The sequence below is a fragment of the Mercenaria mercenaria genome, chromosome 12 (genome assembly GCF_021730395.1).
Source record: "Mercenaria mercenaria strain notata chromosome 12, MADL_Memer_1, whole genome shotgun sequence".
Taxonomy (NCBI): Eukaryota; Metazoa; Mollusca; class Bivalvia; order Venerida; family Veneridae; genus Mercenaria; species Mercenaria mercenaria.
In genome coordinates this window covers 55,885,414-55,906,983 of record NC_069372.1, presented here as the reverse complement: position 1 = coordinate 55,906,983, position 21,570 = coordinate 55,885,414, and the positions used below count along the sequence as shown (strand labels likewise).

Here is a 21,570-nt window from a genome sequence, read left to right as displayed (position 1 = left end):
TAGAAAAGAACGTAAACTATTCAACTGAATTACTCTAACTAAATTCGTTTTCATTCGTTTAATTAAAAGTAGAAAACTGTAGGGTAACATAAAATAATTCTATAAAAGTATTTTCCTAAGCAAAGTAAAAAGAAATGTCACGACAATTCTAATATTAATATGCGATATGGCCTCACTGTTGTAAGTAAGGGAGTAGTATGGATCCAGGTTAGACTGTATATAGATGTGCAAATTATCCAGGTTATACTGTATATAGATGTGCAAATTAATGGTATGTTAGACGCATTAAAACGAACTGTATTCTAAAATATAATCCAACTTTCTATCCTTTTTGTATGCAATTTGCCTCTATTATCAGAAACTAATGATAGTGTTAATCGACAAAGTAAAATATTATTTAGTGTTTATTGTAATTAATTTGTTAAACTGAAACTCAGAACAGTATATCTATTAAATGCCTTTCATCTCTCAATTATGGGCAAATGAGTTACATAGGAAATTATCTTAGATGATTTATGCACATGATATCTGGCATTCATTAGTACTAATGTTTATATGCAATATACATGTACAAGCAATAAAGCCTTTTATAACATTCATTAATGAATCAATTGAACCTAAAGTACACTATTCATGATATATCTCAGTTTAAAAAAAAGATAATTTAAATTGATAAGTATGAATTTAAATTTTGGATTCTTCTTCTTCTACACCATCAGACCAGTAGCCTCGATGAAACTTGTGGTTTTCCGCATATCACCAAGCCTCCATACAGTTTCTGGTGGACTGAGCCATCTATCGGCCAAGTCGCAGCTCGCTTCTTATCATGCCTTTTACATCTCTGAAGAATATGCTCCATAGTCTGATCTTCCTCACCACATGGACAAGTTGGTGATGGTGCCAGTCTGTATTTCGTATACATGTGAGCATTGAGATTGGTGTGCCCTGTGCGAAGCCTGACCAGCATCACTTGTTCAGACCGATTAAGGAGATGAAAAGCATCTTCCCCAATCCTTGGACTCGTTAGTGCCTTGATGATAGTGACTTTCTCTTTGTAGCTCACAAGTGTTGTTGGTTGTTCTGATTGAGCTCCTAGCTACGCTAGTTGGTCTGTCTCTTAATTGCCTGTAAGTCCATAATATGGCTAGCTGCAGAGCTTTTTTGTTGATCATAGATTCTAGACAGTACATCTGTGAGAAAGACGACTGAGGAGCTTTCTTCTGCCGAGTCTTCAACCATTCAGACGGCCTTCATGAGTGCTTCAGTCGCTGCCTTGTAATTGCTGCAGTGCTTTCCTGTTGCTGCATGTAGTGTTTATCTTTTGAAAGATGAGTATTGAATAAAAACTCCTGCTCCTCCATCTTTGATGGCGCATGTGACTGATCCATCTATATAGACATGAGTCCATGTTTCCGGAGGATAGTCTTCATTTATCAAAGCAAGTGTGAGGCTCTTCCGAATACGTTCAACCTCTTGCTTCCCGCGGTCAGGACGAGGAACAGCAAGTCTCACAGTCACTGAGGACATATCATTCGCTTGTGGGTTTAAAATGTCTTTACTAAAAAATCTTGGATGAGCTACTCTTTTTGTGAACTTTCAAACAGCTATTACTGTAACACTGGTTTTGCAGGTGGATACATTATGTATTATGTATTACAATATGTCATATTTTCAAAACAATACAAATGTCTGTTGAATTAAACAAACATATATACTCTTATAATTGATTTATTTCTGTAAGACACACAGAACAGTCCCGATTTCTTTTGCAAGGAAGAATGAATGACTTGTACATCGATTAAGAAATAGAATGAATAAATTCACGCATGCAGCTGTTGTTTCATAATGCAGAAAGTATTTTGTCAGTAATTTCACAGAGGCAGTAGCAATACATGAAATGAGTGATGTACTCAAAATTTATTATTAACATAAACTCTCATGCAACTTGTAAAATATAACTTTACCTGTTGCGTTAGTCTTGAACTTGAAAAACGAGCACATTTAGCTGGCCCCAATTTCACGAAAAAACTTAAGTAATTACTTAGTTAAGTCTGTTATTTTAAAATCATGCTATTGCTTTAGCTATTGTTATTTAATGTTGATTTTTTCTATACCAATGTATATATAGCTTAATTAAACTATGGTTAGTAGTATTTGTTTGCAATACTTATTTCAGTCACGCAAATATGATATTTCTATTTAAGCACGATATAACGAACTTAAGTATTTATTTAGGTATATTTCTTATTTTTATACTTCATTTTCTGTAAAATTCAGAATTATTGTGTTTCGATCTATGAAATAGTCATATACGGGTGTGATATAGATGAAAAAATGAACATTGAAGGTGCATAAAGGGCAAAAACAAGCATTTAAAATTACAGACTTAGCTAAGCAATTACTTAAGTTTTTTCGTAAAATTGGGGCCTGGCCCTCATACATTTGTATTACACTTAAATTTAACAAATACAGTTTCACAATATTTGATAAACATTGGAATCTGGTTTAAGCACATTTTTAAACGTTTATGAGTTGGATTGCACAGTTTTCTCTATTGATTTCTACTTCTGACAGTCTTTGAACATGCAAAAGGTAGATAAGAACATTTCTGATAACCTCTTTGCTATTTGCACAAGTCTTAGGATTAAGAACAACAAAAGATAATTCCAGAACTAAATCAGATGACATATTTAATAGAAATACACCTAAAGGTAGGTTTTTAATTTCTCAAAATGTTGCTGTGTAATAGTGGAGCAAATATTAGAATTAACAGTTCTTCACACTTGGGCTTGGTGGCGTATACAGAAAATTGAACATTGTGGAATTGTTCATTTGCTTATTCCAAATTTCATCAAACATTTTGTTTTGTGCAACTGTGAACAAATTCTTCCAATCGCCTATTTTACCTGAAAAAATAAAGCACCACAAATTTTGAAACTTAGTACCTGACAGACACTTAATTTCTTACGGCAATGTTCATTAGTATACGGAATTTTTCTCGAGAATGAAAACTGACTTTAGGTTCGACGCATAATGTTATTCATTAGTTAATAGTTCATTTTTCAAGATAAGTTTTATGATAAAGTAAAATGTATTAATTGAAATGTACCAGATATCATGACAACAATTCAAATCAGACCCTATAGGATAGAATACCTTTTCGAAAAAAGTTAAATCCTCCTCTTATTATCTTTTCACTTAATTCCTTTGACACAAGTTCTTTCTCTTTAGTCATTTTCTCAAAGCTGCAGGCATCTATAATGCTGTTTTTCAGGGTCATATCTAACTCAATATCTAGAAATTTCAGCAACTTGTTAAGTTCATTTTCAGTGTCCTGTAACAAAAATATATGTGATAAAAGTCTTCATTGACAGTAAGTTTATACATGATATATTTAAAAAAGTAATTAAAAGAGTACGCGAAATTTGTTAGAACTTATCAAGGTAATGGGTTCAGCTACCAAACAGAAAGTAACAGGTTCCCGAAGTTTTAATTGTTTTTTTATGAATCAATTGAACACGATCTAACTAACTGATTGTATGATTGTATGTAATATGTAATGAAAATATCTATTCTCATGCGCTCTAGTTAACTGTAGATGATAAGTCTGTACAAATGCTACAAATGATTAAAGCACATAGAATAAAAAAAATGTAAAATACAAAGAATTTGGCTATACTTTATTTCGTACCCACAAAGAACAATTGGAAAAGAATGATAAATAAATTAATTTTGTTATATAGATATTGAGTTTGCTATTTGTTATTATGTTAAGTTTATGTTTTATTTAATACAAGTTCAAAATTATTTTCATCAGTATATTCCAGTGACTTGATTAGATGTTTTATATTTAACCACTCGAGCTGACGCCCTGTATCTACAATTAATTGCAAGGTATTGTAAAGCTTCCTTTGATAAATATCATGTTGAGCTTGTATAAATTGTCGCGAGAAAATAGATACGTAAACACTGTGAACATTTTATTCAAGCGATCATGTTTGATTTTACAATACAATTACAATTGATGTTACAACAACAGGGTCTTTGAAAGAGAATTTTAAGTTTTTCTCTATAAGTATGCATAAATATTATGAAAGAGTAACATCTGCATTTAAGTGCATTGTCTTATACGATTAGGAGCCTACAGTTCAATATTTACTTGAACGGGTTAGTAAAGTAACAATAACAAAGCAAAAAAAAACTTGTATTTGTTCAAAGTACATTTCAGATTAATCAGAAAATGGTACATTGGCCCGTGGAAATACATAAATGAACATATTGTCTCATTAAAGCCACGAATACGTAATATCTGCTGTATGTGTAATTTCTTTTGGGTGTTAAACCTAAAGCTGAATGTCCCACTGTAACGAACAATACAGCGTTTGATAACACGGCTCTGTAAGGTACGAACAAAGTTATAATCTTATTCTCACCAGTTTAAGGTCCTCATAAAACATCAGGTGCAGTGGAAAGTCCATACCTTCAGTTATTGCTTTCTCCCACTCCAGCAAGTAGTCCGTATATCTTCCGTCCTCCACTATCGTAAACATTTCAAAAAGATTATTTTCGTATCAAACCTTTTACATTTTTAGAATCAAGATTTCATTCTAACTCGTCCCGAAACATGTTTTATTTAAACATATAGGTCAACCAAATATACTTGGCAGTTGCATTTCACTTTCTTCGATTGTAAAATAGAGTGTACTTCTAATCCATGATATGCCGTTTATATATTCAATATTTCAGCTTTACGAAAACAACATAAAATCTTAGAAACATAATTATAAGCTTGTGTGCGGAGTTCTAAACATATTTAACTTCTTTGAAATTCAGAACGAGCGAATGTACGTAGGTATGATTCAGCAGTGACGTTATAAGCATGTGACGTTATAACAATGTGATACACAAAATAAAACAAATCCGTTAGTTATATTGTATCATAGCCTAGGGACTTTTCAGTATAAAACTTTCAGAGGTTAAATCGTATACCAAACTATCAAAGAGGCGTGGTTTCAGTTTTCAATTGAATAGAGTGAGGTAACTAACAGTGCGGGTATCAGATACCTGCACTCTAGTTATTGCACAGCTTCACTGGCAAAGACTGAAAAGGCTGAAAATAATGAAATACTTTTATTTCAACACATCAAATTTTAACATGTTAAAAAAGTGCATACACTATTAAAAGTTAACTACTCCACATTTGATTGTAATTTCAGACAGTACATTTCGAACTTTTCGTCTCTTCTGCCACGGTGAGTTTTTAAGATTAAAAATTTATTTCAACACATCAAGCATGTTAAAAACTGAAAGTGCATCCACTAAAATTAACTACTCCAGATTTCGTTGTAATTTCAAACAGTACAATTTGAACATTCCGACTCTTATGGCACGGCGAGTTTTCAAGATTAAAAATGTATTTCAACACATCAAGCATGTTAAAAATTGAAAGTGCATCCACTAAAATTAACTACTCCAGATTTCGTTGTAATTTCCGACAGAGCATTTCGAACTTTTTGTTTCTTATGGCACGGCGAGTTTTTAAGATTAATTTCTTTGTCATCGTCACTTTGCTCGTTCCTTTTCGACATGGATAAGCTGACGTCAGAATTTGGGTCCAGTACATTGGACACCTTTTTACGGATTTTATCGTTCAATCGTTTATACTTTCTGACAGCAGTAACAGATCTATGACCTGTCCTGTCCATAATATCCTGCTCGTCTATACCAGCTTCGTACATGCTGGTTGCACATGTTCGTTTCCCACTATGATTGGAATATACACCTTTCAAAGATCCCCTCTGACTTATTTCTTTCATGAATTTAGTGAGAGTGTTCACACCGACTGGCTGATGTCCATACCGGTTCGAGTTTCCAGGCATAGCAGGAAGAGGCCTTTTGTAGAAATCACCGTCGTTACCTACGGCATTTATATACGTTTCAAAATGCGTGGCCATGCAGCGTGGACCTGTGAATTAAAAACAAAATTAGCCTAGAGAGTGACATTTTATAGTTTATGGTCAATGAATTACTGGGGTTGCAATAATTAAATTCCTATCACTAGTCTGGTCCAACCAGTTTCCAGACTCTGGCGGTTCCAGCGGGGTTCAGAGGGATCCACGCAGGTAGAATTTGGTAGGAATCCCCTTCCCAAGGAGAACTTTCCTGGATCCACCCCTGCCCACCAAGTCGAAGTGTTTTTACATCCCTAGGTCTTAAAATGGTAAAATGAGCCGCGCCATGTGAAAACCAACATAGTGGTTTTGCGACCAGCGTGGATCCAGACTAGCCTGCGCATCCGCGCAGTCTGGCCAGGATCCACACTGTTCACTTTCAAAGCCTATTGCAATTAATAAAAAAACCGTTAGCGAACAGCATGGATCCGCGTATGCGCAGGCTGGTCTGGATCCATCATGGTCGCAAAACCACTATGTTGTTTTTCTCATGGCGCGGCTCAAATATGCTTTTAAATGTGCATAAATGACAAGGAATTGAACGGTAATGCAAGAAGTAGGCTGACTTAATAAATCAACATAAAATAATTCAGCCGAGTGTTTAAGCAATGCGTAAAATTGTTTAAATATTGTAGAAGGCTCAATAAAAATTTGCATACCTGGTGTACAGTAGTGTTTTATATCTTTGTTATTTATAGACATCTGGCCTAGTCCACCATAGTAGGTTTTAGATCCTCTGCCAATGAATCGTACGAATCGTCCTTCACTATCTTCACCAATTTCAAACTGGTCACATTGAAGACCACGGTGTTCATCACGACCTTATAAGCCAAACAACTTGCATGCATAAAAAAACACAGTCAGCTGCAAAGTTTTAGAGTCTTTCAGGCCAAAAACACCGGACTCCCATAATTTGTTTTCGTCATCACCAGAAATTGGATCGGCTTGTTTTGTGTCAGTGCAAAGGCCTTGATCTAGCAGATTTTTCATTTTACTATCCAGTACAGAATAAAATTCAGCAAATGCGGTATTGTTTTTATCAAGAAAGTTCATGTCGTGCACTCCATGCTCGCGTAAATGCCTTAAAAGTCCACACATGACAAGATACAAAGATTTCGGGGGGTAGTCCTCTCCTTTTTGGTTTTTTATTTCCATTACGAAACGTATTAACCAATATGACAACACTGATTTGTCCATAGAATGAAGTTCTGGTATGTTATTCGAATCACGGTGTTGTCGCCAGGTTTCGAAAACTTTGCGACTAGTGTAGATCATAATCACTTTCGCATTTCATTTCCAAACTCTGTGATTTTTTAGCAACGCGCTGTCGTCAGATACTGCATTTTGTTCAGTCTCGAACAGAAAGTCTAATCCAAGATCAAAGGAAGCTTCAGCAATGTTATTATCCTGTTTAATATCGTAACAATCCAGAGGTACTTGAGATAAAAATAAATTGTCACTACTTTCATTTAGTAACTCATAGTGGGTTTTTTCCGCGGTTTCTGCCACCTGACTCAAAATTGCATCGAGCCCGTGGTCCATTTTGTCATAAGTAAATATTCACCTTTACTGATCAAGTGCATATTAACTCTAAATGCCGGTGTGTCTGACCCATCAGACAGCAAACTGTATCGTATTAATTTTCTGCTCTTGTATTGGTTTAATTTACCTGGGGTTTACACATTTGTAAAGCAAGGATTATAAACACTCATTGAACTACTGTATATGGCAAGGAAAACGCCTACTGAACTACGCTATTGGCTATGATACAAAACAGAAAGAACATCAAAACTCTCGGGTAAACGATTTATACTCGGGGGCTACGCCCCCTCGTACAAATCGTTTACCCTCGAGTTTCAATGCTCTTTCTATTACTTAATGTACTGCTTATATTTTTTATCAGTAGTTAATCTAATACATTCACCTAAACATTTCGTTACGCAATGCTTTTCAGTCGACATAATGTTGAAATGTTGTTATCGGCTTTAAATTAGTTCCCTTTAACACTTTAAAGTTAACATCAAACACAGATAGACATTACAATAGTTTGGCCACCTGCAAGTTATCTAATACATTTGCTTTGGATATGTAACTGCACTAATTAAACCTTTAAAACAATTGTGAATATAACAGAAAAACCGACATTGTTCAAAAGCTTTTGTATGAGCATATAACCTTTCAAAGAGCTTTCAAGCGTTTCTTTAAATTTAGCATTCTATTAAGGTAGCAGTTGGTAGTTTCCAGCCTTAGATGCGAATTGGCCGGGGTCAAAATCTTAAAATAAAGGTAAGTGTCAAAACTGAAGGTCCTGTTTACATTCAAAATGATATTCAATGCGGATTTTGTGCTTTGGTGCTGTGGAATGGACATTTTAAAAAACACTTTTGACCAGCATTCAGCTGACCTTAACGGAATTAGTGTCCTGAAGTTGGGTAGATGCGAAACTGCGAATGTTGATTGCTGGTTGTATGTGCAAATGTCAAAACAACAGAGGCCTAATTCAGTATGGAGTCCTAAAAAATAGTAATCGGTTGACAGATTTTTTTATGCAGAATAGGTACGGAAGAGGTTTGTGTGCAAGGCACTGTGCATTGTTGGACTCCTGTTTTTCCCCTAACTTTTTGCCACCAGGCCAAATATGGTAATATGTTAGAAAATTGGTCCATATTTTCGCGAACCTATGTTTCCCTATTACCTACGTATGGACTACAGAGTCTTATAAATGGCAAATATTTCTAATGGATTTTAAGAAAGCATACAAATACATGATAACTATATGCTTTATTTCTTTCAAATCTCTTGGTTTAGTGCTGAATGGAAGGAAGACGGTCTCCAGCCGGCTTGCGAAAAGTCCAAAAACTGGCATCTGCTACCTTAGTACGCCTGTTTTAGCTTACACTACATAAACAGATGTTTTGACATTTTGGTTTGCAACTATATAACACGTCAGATTTTGTTTTAATTATCGCACACAAAACAATGCCTAAACAAATGGTATCTATGCCGTTTACAGCAGAGGTGGTGCACAAACAACGTTTTAAAATTCGTAAGAAGAATTAGACAAAGTAAATGTTACTTCTCAGAAGCTTTGGCACCCCTGTAAAATAACTGTGTAAGTTATATGAATGTCATATAATTGCGTTAGTTTCCTCAAGAAAGAGATAAATCGGAAAATAAAATTCTATCTTACATTTGCCTTCCAAATACAGTGGTAACCAGGCGTCAAATGTCCCTGTATATCCATAATGTCGCAATCCAACTATATGATGATATAATGAAACTGCGATATCCTTTGGGTTACGAAGACACAGAATCGTTTTTATTTTCCTTTGGCCGAGGCCCTTGGGAAGTAAACTGAAAAGATGATGATATTTGTTTCAGAGATTAAGCAAGGTTGTTATCCCACGTGCATCTTCCTGGACAGATAATGACCTAACGTGCTCGTTATTTCTTAAAGGCACTCGCTACACTTTTTCCGGACGGGTCGATATTTACCCCAACACCGTGCCAATTTGGTTTCGGTGTAGCTCACTGCAGACTTGGTGCGGTCTTCTGCGCATGCCCGGAAGTGATTATCTAATGTCGCGTACGGCAAATTATTGTATGTTCGCATGCATTTAATGTACAAAATGTATAATATACTGACTAAAGGTTAAGGTAAGTATCACCATGGTTACAAAATATACACATTTAAAGTACTTTTAGTTCAAACTGCTTCAATCCGACATATACTGGAGTCTTTTATTTATACCAGCGCTCAAACTCTGCATTGAGTCACAGCTGTTTCTAATCATGTACCGTACCCGTACCGTACATTCGTAAACTACAGGTTTTGTAAAAAAAAAAGGGCGGAGACTTTCATCGTTCTATGCCATCAAAATGCTTCAGAAATACCTTAAAATCCGCTTATTAAGAAATCTGCCGTTTGATAATTATATATATATATATTTCTAAGTCATTTGCTCAAGTACTGAAAGAGTATTTCGTACCAACCTGCGTTGTATAAATGCCCGCAACATCCTACCTCGTTGTAATTTGATTTAAGCGAAATCTAATATGGTGACCTATCAATTTTCTTTTTGTTTTAGATTAGGTAGACATAACCAAAGGTATGTGCAGAGTTTGATTAAATTCTATTATGTGAAACTCGATAAAAAAGCAGAAGTACCTACTTAAAACTGACAAAAATAGGCAAAAATAGCCCTTGGGTCTGCTGAACAAATATTCCTTTCTTTACAAAATCATGTTCTTTTGATTTCTCTGAGCATGTTTCAAATAGATGTATTGTTTTCCGTTATAAAAATGCTTAGATAATCAAATTTATGCTGTTTATTGTACTTTACTGAAAGATATTTTAGGATTACAGAAATTTTGAAAAATGTTTAAAAATAGCACCATATCTAGGGGTAAATTAAATTGAAACAAAGCTGGTGACCTAGTATTTTTATTTCATTTTTAAATACACCTTAACATGATCTTTTAATACAAAACATTTCATCAAAATCTATTACTGAGAAAAAAAATACGAAACTGTAGCGAGCGTCCTTAAAGCAATTATATATATATATATTGGAAACAACTTTACGGTTTGCTCTTTTCTGTGTCATGACTTAAAATCAATCACGGAATGCTAGTATGCTTTTTACCTATATCTATGAGAAGTTCTTTTGTAAGTTACTAAATGGCAATTGTTGAAACCCGAAGAAATGTTTTGAACACAGCGATCAGAGGGAAGAGATTTTACAATTCGCCACAAAGGTCGGTGCTAAAAAAACTAAACAGACGTTCAAATTCATGGTGATAAACGATATCACCCTTGGCATTAAGCCGAAAAAGGTTCTTCACATTAAGTATTGCTATAAATAATTAAAAAGTAGCTGGCTAAAATACCTTGGTCTTACGTGAGAATTAAGAACACGAGGTGACTGTAATGTATCAATATACTCCTGAGTCTGGCACTCAATCATAGACATGAACTTGAAACTTTTTATCCTCTCAGATGATCTGTTATTAATCATGCTAAGTATTTCATACATCCAGTGTGTGCCTGTAAATTCAAAATAAATATTCAGCAGTGGTTTAATTAGAAGTGTTGCCTTTTGAAGAACTTGGTGTAGGCATGGTAGAAATTACGCGTAAAGTGTATTTTTTTTTTATAATAATACTTTATATAATTTTGATTATTCTCTTACTTCCTGACATTTTTCTACCTTCCTGAGCAAGTACGTTGATCTATAATGCACGTACGATCAGTGTCCTTTGTATTGTCGTTTTGTTTGGAGGTAAAAGATGACTGTACGTTCTTAACTCTTCGGTAACCATAGAAAGAACGTAGAATCTACAAACTATCTGCATTGAGCAATATATGATTGGGCTCGCCTTCATTGTTTTGATATTGTTACGAGATTTCAGGAATGGTTCTATTTTCAGTCAAGTTAAAAATAAAAGTTTTTCTAAGATGCACTTTCGTAATGTAATTCCAGTGACGTAATATTAGTAAAACTCTGCTGGTTTCATAATATTTGCAGATAATGTTCTAAATCTCATTTTTGTACCATTATAACAGATTCGTACAAAAAGATAATATAAAAAGTATAAGGGTAATGAAGTATGCATGTGCATTTCTTACTGAAGACCCAACGTTTAGGACGTACACATTTTTACTTGTTCTGTTATTTTTAAAACTTCCCCGTCTTTTGTTGACCTAGCTTAAATAAGTGAATAGTTTACTGTGTGCAATGTACATATAGAAAAGCTAATTATTGCAACTGTCAGGCAGTAGAAATTACAGAACACAGTAGCGATTAAGGTATTTCCGCAAATTGAAATTAGAAATCCATGTGAAAAATCAGAACCCTCGAAACAGCTTTCGAAATAAAAGGACACAAAAAATATATGATAAAAATTGAAAAGATATATCTGTAGGTAAACTTGCGAGCATGAAAGCTACGCTGAACCCTATCTCCACAGTGCTTTGGAAGAAGATGATTGAACATTTTTGGTGCAAAATTTCGGTATCGTATGCAACCTAAATTGCTATAAAACATTTATTTTCAAATCAAAGAAATGCCAAAATAGTGCACACGAGCGTTACTTTTTCAAGAAAATGTCGTTAAACATTCTAATGCGCAAAACACGTGCACAGTTTTTCTAAAATATTTCGCCGCCATGTTTATTTCAAGGAATAAAATATATGACTGTTCTTTTACCTGAGATTTCCTTACTGAAATATGTATGTCTCCTTATTCATGGTTAGAGATATCCATTTAGTATAGTTTTTCACTGTCCGATCTCCTTAATCTGTTACCGATCCTTCACATTTAAAGAATAAACGCAATGTGTAATGAGAGTTTTTCGCTTTACACACCTCCATCGGACAAGAAAGCCGTTTCACTTAAAATTTGTAAGCATCCGCTGACAAAATTTTACTGAAAGATCGAAACTTTTTCTAAAATAAAGTTGAATTTCAGTCATTTTCAAAAACTGGAAATATTACACATTGTGTTGAATTTATAAATAAAACAAAAATCCCCAAAATAAACCATTTTAGATCTTTTCCGGGAACTATACGTTTCAGCCGAACAACGCATTTCAAGATGACACAAAACTGATTTCTCTTCGTAAACAATGTCAAAGTTCACCTGAGGAACATTGCTGAAAAAGTAAAAGTGCTTACTTGTTTCAGTTTTACGTCCTGTAGAAAACAATCAACTTTCAACTTTAAATGCATAAATGTTCTATAATTATTCCAATATAAAAAACCGTCCGATCTTTTCCGTGAGAAATAAAACGAAGCAAGTTTAACTATTTGTTTACACTTCAACCATGTGAAATTAAAGGCATGTATTATCACGAGACTCCCGTGCATTTTGAACCTCGTGGTGAATAAACTGAATTTACTTTAAAGTATGGTGTCTCAGTTGAGCCAGTTATTTGTTCATTTCAGAGAACATACATTAAAGAAGTGTTTATGAGATTATGCTGTGTACGAATATTACTAGTCTACTGGCCTAATGTTTCAAGATATAAAAATATTTGCATATATCGTGATAAAGCAAATATTTCGATTGTTTTTATGATTTATAAATATACAATCACGTATGAGTGAGAAAGCTACGTCAAGTAATTTCGGTAGTTACCGCAGGAAGTGCCGAAAATTCCATTTCCACCCAATTTTCCGTGAGATAAGTAGCGCGTAAGTACATAAATTCCACTATAATAAATTAAACCTTTCTTATACTTGCACAATCCTTGAAAAGAATTTTGGATCGTTGCCAAATCTTGTTCACATTAAGTCTGAGACTTGTCTTACAATTTTAGGCAGTTTGGTACACCATACGTACAAAAATCATTGTCCGCACATTGCACTACTTTTATGTATGCTGAAAATAGCAATATGTACAGATTTATTTTTAATACATGAGGTGGTCAGGTTTGAAAACAGATTTTGTAATAAGTTTAGTTCTATTCAGCAAGACAATTCTCCTATGCACTAATTGAAACTTTGAACTAACTTTTGCCATTCATGAATTTTTAATAAAGTATTTTGAAAGGATTTATAAATCTAACCAAAAATTTGGAGAAATACAGGTAAAATATGTTCTTTGTTTATTTCCAAATTTTAGTGTTACTTTTTATACAGCTACTTTTAGTTCAGGTCTTGCAAACTGAGCTGTTTTTATATTCTGGAACAGCTGCATTTGAAAGTTTTTGTTCACTATATTTTCACACTTCAAATGAAGGTCACTCTAAATTCAAGATGGCGGAAGTACCTTAAGGTTGTTTGTATCTTTCATTAATAAAATATCAACATGTATACCACCCGTATATGATTTATTATGTCTCCCCCAGGAAACATATTGTTTTTGCCCTGTCCGTCCGTCCTTCCGTCCGTCCGTCCGTACGTACGTCACACTTCATTTCCGAGCAATAACCTGAGAACCATTTGACCTAGAACCTTCAAACTTTATAGGGTTGTAGGGCTGCTGGAGTAGACGACCCCTATTGTTTTTGGGGTCACTCTGTCAAAGGTCAAGGTCACAGGGGCCTGAACATTGAAAACCATTTCCGATCAATAACTAGAGAACCACTTGACCCAGAATGTTGAAACTTCAAACGATGATTGGTCGTGAAGAGTAGATGACCCCTACTGATTTTGGGGTCACTCCTCAAAGGTCAAGGTCACAGGGGCCTGAACATTGAAAACCATTTCCGATCAATAACTAGAGAACCACTTGACCCAGAATGTTGAAACTTCATAGGATGATTGGTCATAAAGAGCAGATGACCCCTATTGATTTTGGGGTCACTCCATTAAAGGTCAAGGTCACAGGGGCCTGAACATTGAAAACCATTTCCGATCAATAACTAGAGAACCACTTGACCCAGAATGTGGAAACTTCATAGGATGATTGATCATGAAGAGTAGATGACCCCTATTGATTTTGGGGTCACTCCGACAAAGGTCAAGTCACAGGGGCCTGAACATTGAAAAAACCATTTCCGATCAATAACTAGAGAACCACTTGACCCAGAATGTTGAAACTTCATAGGATGATTGGTCATAAAGAGCAGATGACCCCTATTGATTTTGGGGTCACTTTATCAAAGGTCAAGGTCACAGGGGCCTGAACATGGAAAACCATTTCCGATCAATAACTAGAGAACCACCTGACCCAGAATGTTGAAACTTCATAGGATGATTGTACATGCAAAATAGATGACCTCTATCGATTTTGGGGTCACTCCATTGAAGGTCAAGGTCACAGGGGCCTGAACATTGAAAACCATTTCCGGTCAGTAACTTGAGAACCACTTGACCCAGAATGATGAAACTTCATAGGATGATTGGTCATGCAGAGTAGATGACTCCTAACGATTGTGGGGTCACTCTGTTAAAGGTCAATGCCACAGGGGACTGAACATGGAAAACCATTTCCAATCAATAACTTGAGAACCTCTCGACCCAGAATGTTGAAACTTCATAGGATGATTGCTCATGCAGAGTAAATGACCCCTATTGTTTTTGGGATCACTCCGTTAAAGGTCAAGGTCACAGGGGCCTGAACATTGATAACCAGTTCCGATCAATAACTTGAGAACCACTTGACCCAGAATGTTGAAACTTCATAGGATGATTGAACATGCAGAGTAGATGACCCCTATTGAATTTGGGGTCAGTCAATTAAAGGTCAAGGTCACAGTGGCCTGTTAATGTAAAATCATTTTTTGGAAATAACTTGAGAACCACTTGACCTACAATGTTGAAACTTAATAAGATGATTGGACATGCAGAGTAGATGACCCCTATTGATTTTGAGGTCACTTGCTCAAAGGTCAAGGTCACAAGAGCCTGAACAGTGACTTGAGAACCACTAGGCCAAGAGTGTTGAAATTTAGCGGGATGACTGGACATGCCAAGTAGATGATCCCTATTGCAGCCAACCATCAGTATCTCTTTGACTTCCGCTCCTGACCCCTATTGACTTCTTGCCTATAGGACTTTGCATTGGGGGAGACATGCGCTTTTTTACAAAAGCATTTTCTAGTTTTTTTTATTATTTTTATCGACAAAACTACTAGTATACGATTTAAACATTATCATGATAGTGTTTGGTTCGTCTAGAGGTATGTCCAGCTAAGTGGGAAAAGTACTGACATACTCATTACTTACCGGATTTCAGGAATGTACACAACATGATATCGTCGTCCCTAAACTTGAAATTTTGAAGATCGTCGTAAATGAGTTTATTTCTCACAGGATCCAAATATGGATCAGGTGTAATAATTCCCCCAACATCTATACCAGACCTTAACGTGTTCCCGTCAGCGTCTGTAAGAATAACTTCCGCCATTGTAGTCCTGAAAGCTGAAATAGATCTCGGGCAGATATAGAAACGTTTCTATTTCGCCCTTACTCATCTTAGGCAAAGACCGAACGTTAGTTTATACGAATGTAAGAAACCTTTACAGTTTTGTTACTGATTTAAGAGAAAATCTTTATTTTCGACGCGCCAAATGATTGTCACTATGTACGTTTTGTATGTTTATCTGCTCTGTATTAGTAGTTCTTCAAACACAGACCTTTTATAAATTCAGTCATAATAATTTGTTTTTATTTACGCCGGTGTTTATTTAATAGTACATCCAAAACATGTCATGATGCACCTGTCACCGTGTGTTATCAGGCATACAAAATTTGTAAAGTTAATGTGTTGTATTGTATACTGATAATGCGACGTGAGTATCTATATAACTATAAGGTTTAAGTGACAATAATCAAACACTAAAAATAGCAGAAAACGTGTTGTTTACGAATTAAATGAAAACAAATATGTACCTTTATCTATGGAGGATTCTAAGTAGAGTAAAAAATTAACAGCGTTTTAATAAGCTCCAGATATCGTTTGAAAGGTTATCACCCTAATGCGTGTAAGTTTGACCTGATTTTGTATCTGTACTGTGTATGTGTGATTGTATGACTCACCCGTTTAGATAATGCATGTTTGTGCATAATATTTTGTATAGCACACAACGACTCATTCAAATATATTATGTAATAAGAAATATAGGGTGTAAGGTGGGAAAATCAGGAAGGAGGAAGTAGTCCTGAGCAGAGAATGAGATTTACAGAATATGACAGCAGTTTGAGCTTCGAAATAACCCATTTTATGATATTTGTTCATTTCTATCAATTGCTGTCTTTACTAAGAACTATAAAACGGAACAGTTATGTCACTGCAACGCCCGACATAAAGCAAACAAAGTTGAGTTAAGGTTAGTGCACTTCTTGTCAATGACCTATGTCCGTGTCACGGTTTAACAAAACATCTGTAATTATTTTTAGTTATACACCGGACAATAATTATCTTAGTAAATCAAATAAAGTGAGATCATAACTAAAACATAAGCAAGGCAGAGCTATAGTTTTCCGCAATTCCTCATGATATCGTATGTCATAGTGTGAAGTTCTAACAATATCCAATTTATATACTTTTAGTTATGTTCCTCACAGATATGTATTGAGTAATTAAAAAGGGAGATAAATCTTAAAGTAAGCAACGTAAAGTAATGATTCTTATACACTGCAATTTCTATATGGTTTCTGTAACTGTATGAGGTTTTGAAAATATTTCTACAGTAGTACTATAATTTTGCTCTGGACAACTGTTATGAGTAACTAGAAACGGGCGATAATTCAAAATGAATGCAAGCCTGAGTAATGGTTTTTGTACAATACACTTACTCTCAATAGCCTTTTTTATTCTATTAGGTTTCAACAAAATCCCTTCACGAGATCTGGAGTTATGCACTGGACAAATGTATTATAACAAAATCAAAAGAAAGGAGATAGTTAAAAAACTTGTGCAAAGTACAGGTAAAAGTTTTACATATCATATAATTATGTTCACTTCCTCTCAACGGCCTCTATCCCTTCAATAACGGTCTGGACAAAAGGGTTATGTGTACAGTTATGTGTCTTGTACACATCACTTACTCTAAAGTACTTCAATCAAACGGTGTAGATTAACAAAATTACTTCAATAGCTTAGAAGTTACGCTCAAAAAAAGAAGAAGAAAGAATTACGGACGGAAGTAGGGACGGAAATTATTACCATACTCCCTTTGCCTGTCGACAGGGAGAGAGGAGGAAGACGAGGGTAATAAACATTGCTTTATTTTATTAAACATGCTGTTATTTTAAGGTTGAAGTGTGTATTTATTTCTTCGTTTATTTCGTAAGATATGTATACAACCTTTTAAAAATGAAATGGTGTTTTATTTCATGGAATGAAATACAAGTCAGTCGTAGATGTATTACAAAACGCTGCAGTTAAAACCAATTTCGCCAAATAAATATCTTCGTTTTCGATTTTAGGTAAAAAGTTATGACATACTGTATTCAGAATCTGGATGATAGATCTTTTACTTTAAAAAGGAAATTTTCTAGAATGTTTTATTTTTGTGTTTCATGTGTGATACGAAATCTGTCACAAATAAGATTATGTCTAAACGAATGTTGACAATTTTGTCAAATCAACCGACTGTCATAGTATCAGATAAATGCGTATTAAATAATTAATCTTTTCCGTGGAAAAGAGTGTCACTGATACGGACAATGACACTTTTTTAATTGTATGACGACGGAACCTATACTCGGATAATAATAGTTCCACTTATTTCATGGGGGCCTCCGTGGCCGAGTGGTTAAGGTCGCTGACTTCAAATCACTTGCCCCTCATCGATGTGGGTTCGAGCCTCACTCGGGGCGTTGAATTCTTCATGTGAGGAAGCCATCCAGCTGGCGTACGGAAGGTCGGTGGTTCTACCCAGGTGCCTGCTCGTGTTGAAATAATGCACGGAGGGGCACCTGGTGTCTTCCTCCACCATTAAAGCTGGAAAGTCGCCATATGACCTATCATGTGTCGGTGCGACGTTAAATCCAACAAAACAAACAAACTTATTTCATGTTCCAAGTTTTAAATACTTAATTTAATTTAATTTAGGTAAATAAATTACATTTTATCATACTGAGTGACTGACAGGAAGACTAAGATAATGTATGAAGAAGTACCTGCAATAATAATTATTTGTAACACTTACCCTACAATGCTTCTATAACAAACTTGTTCATCTTCCAGTTTTGACAATTAAAAGGGGTGCTTACCAAAAAGATATTGGCTGAATAGCGAACAGTGCAGATCATGATTACACTACACGGATGTGCAGGCTGATCAGGTTCTACACTGGTCGCAAAGGCAGAACCAACCGTGTCCAGCACGGTAAGTGTTAAGGTGCAATGTAGTATTATTAGCAAATATTTCATGAAGAAAACTGTCAATATATTGTGAAGAAAACTGTTAATATATTGTGTTTACCCCTATATTAGCAATCAATAGCGATAGAACACAGATTAATTATATATAATGATTGTGATGAAAAAAGATAAAAGAACCTCTATCTTTAAACAAGATGGTCATGATGACCCTGAATCGCTCACCTGAGTTATATGAGCCACATGTTTTTAAAATGGCAAACTGATGCTAAAATACAAAAATGTATTACAAAGTAGGTCAGTAGGTCACATTCATGGTCAATGAAAGTCAGTTTTAAAATCGGTGTGCAAAACTGTACATGTCGTCTAAATTTCAAGGCGGTATCTTAAATAACAAGAAAGTAGGTCAGTATGTCAAGGTCACAGTCAAGTGACCTCTAATCACTTGGGGTCATCAGGTAATTATAATTATACAGTCTAGGAAATATGATCTGATAATTTTTGAAGTATTTATTCTGATATAACTCATATAACAAGTGACCCAAGGACGGGGCCTCTTTCGTCCCAGAGGCATAATTTGAACAATCTTGTTAAGAGATCCACTAGGCAATGCTACATACCAAATATCAAAGGCCTAGGCCTTGAGCTTTCAGACAAGAAGATTTTTATTTTTTTTCCTATATAAGTCTATGTTAAATTTGGGACCCCAGGGCAGGGCCTCTTTTCACCTAAGGTTCAAAATTTGAACGATTTTGGTGGTAGAGGACCACAAGGCAATGCAACATACCAAATATCAAAAGCCTAGGCCTTGCAGTTTCAGACAAGAAGATTTTTAAAGATTTTTCCTGTAAAACTTGAGACCCCACGGGGTAGGGCCTCTTTTTACCCCAGGATTATAATTTGAACAAGTTTGGTAGAGGACCACAAGGCAATGCTACAAACCAAATATCAAAGGCTTAGGTCTTGTGGTTTTAGACAAGAAGAATTTTAAAGTTCTTTCCTATATGTCTATGTAAAACTTGTGACCCCCGGGCCAGGGCCTCTTTTCACCCCAGGGGCACATTTTGAACAATCATCATAGAGGACAATTAGATAATGTCACATACCAAATATCAAGGCTCTACGCATTGCGGTTTTGGACAAGAAGATTTTTAAAGTTTTTCCTTTTGGTTGCCTGGGTAACCAGAGTTCTGCATGGAATTCAATTCTTTGAACAATTTTGAAAGGGGACCACCCAAGGATCATCCCTGTGAAGTTTGGTATAATTCTGCTCAGTGGTTTTCAAGAAGAAGAATTTTTTAAAAAATGTTGACGGACGGACGACGCAGGTCGCACGACTGACGATGGACGACGGACATTGAGCGGTCACAAAAGCTCACCATGAGCCTTTGGCATGTGTAGACTAACATGACATACAAAAAAAGCACCCGTTTGTCGGGATATATCTTTTGAAACGCTTAATCACTGTGCATCTAAAACCGAGTTATTTATGTATTCAATTTTAGGAGAATAGCTTACAGCGAATCGGTAATTCTACTCAGAGGAGTGATGTGCCTGAAAACACTTATCGAAACTTTTAGTATTTCTCTTCCAGCAAGCGTTTTGAAACTAAGTCACAGTATGGCTAAAAATCCGAAATAAACTATTTTCTATAACTAATCGGTTCTGGCGCAGTATTAGTCACAAGACAAAATTCAATATTTCATTACATCAAACGGTTTTCTTAAAGTTTTTCCTGTCAATAAAACTATGCCAATCACTTTTCAGAATTACAGTGCAATATAGGTTTCAGAAATGCTTAAAGTGTTATACAAAATGACCAGGCCAATTGTTCGGGGGTAATTTTGAGATGAAATATGAAAGTGATTTTTTTGCGTGCGCACATTCATATATCACTCTGATGATAAATAATGAATGTAAATGACTCTCTAACGCAAATCAGCAGCAATAGTAGTGAACTCAGTGTCAAATTTATTTTGTCAAGTAACAGATCTAATAAATACATGGGACAGATAAACTACAACATGTAGCGTAAAGTTTATCAATACAATAGAAATTAGTATGACACTAAAACAGGTAGAAGTGACGGTGCATATATTCTTCAGAAATCTGATTTAATTCTTCCCGAGCTCATGCATACGCGCAGTATTTGTTGTCTTAAATATATACCATTTCACGGACCTATGCAGATACCGACTTGTTTAACATACTTGGCCTAGTGACTCGTTTCACGAAAGATGTATTTCATTTTTAGTCATAATTGGACCTGCACATTAAACTTTTTTTACAGAAGAGGAAACCGAGGTTCAAACTTTTGTTAAAAGTAGGATTCATATAATAAGCCGCAAAACGCTAAAAACAAAAGCTTTTATTGTTCTTAATAAGTGCTTTCCTACATAACGCCACAATATACAGGGTATACACTTTTCCAGCGACTGATGTTTTAAGTGAACAGGTGACTTTGGTTTTGTATAATGCATTATAATAGACATGTGATGGAGGTCGGAGGAGGGAAAGCGGACATCGAAGTATGAAGTAAATATAGGGGTTGTCTCAAAGTAATATTGACATACCACTATAAAGTATAAAAAGGATTTGATCTCAGGTTAATTTCATTTATACAATAAAGTGATATATAGTATGATTTTCCCTAATGGGTTTAGAGAGTGACTTTTTAATTCTGTCTTCGCTTCTGCTCGTTGTGAGTCTGCTCTGGTTGTGCAAGTTCATCATCATTTTTGGTTGCAAATCATTGCAGTTTGTACCCGCAAATGGCAAATTCGAATTTGTGGCTGCAGCATGTGGTCGATCTACAGGGCGGCTATATCCGTCACGAGACCGATC

The 21,570-nt window shown here is 35.3% G+C and overlaps 1 protein-coding gene across 1 annotated transcript; it reads right to left on the bottom strand.

Annotated features, from left to right (window-relative positions):
- Positions 1-1,712: 1,712 nt before the first annotated feature.
- Positions 1,713-16,403, bottom strand: LOC123534062 (sulfotransferase 1E1-like). Its single transcript, XM_053520135.1, has 7 exons — positions 16,291-16,403; positions 15,625-15,819; positions 10,842-10,998; positions 9,142-9,305; positions 4,434-4,537; positions 3,157-3,334; positions 1,713-2,906 (listed from the first exon to the last, which is right to left on the bottom strand). Exons 2-7 carry the CDS (start codon positions 15,803-15,805, stop codon positions 2,767-2,769), a joined length of 924 nt encoding a protein of 307 aa, XP_053376110.1. The 5' UTR covers positions 15,806-15,819; positions 16,291-16,403; the 3' UTR covers positions 1,713-2,766.
- Positions 16,404-21,570: the final 5,167 nt, after the last annotated feature.

Excerpts from the sequence above, each read along its gene's own strand:
- LOC123534062 (XM_053520135.1), bottom strand. The coding sequence starts at position 15,805 with ATGGCGGAAGTTATTCTTACAGACGCTGACGGGAACACGTTAAGGTCT. Across the intron at positions 10,999-15,624 it reads GTGTACATTCCTGAAATCCG|GCACACACTGGATGTATGAA; the intron begins GTAAGTAATGAG and ends TTGAATTTACAG. Across the intron at positions 4,538-9,141 it reads ACTGTATTTGGAAGGCAAAT|TGGAGGACGGAAGATATACG; the intron begins GTAAGATAGAAT and ends TGTTTACGATAG.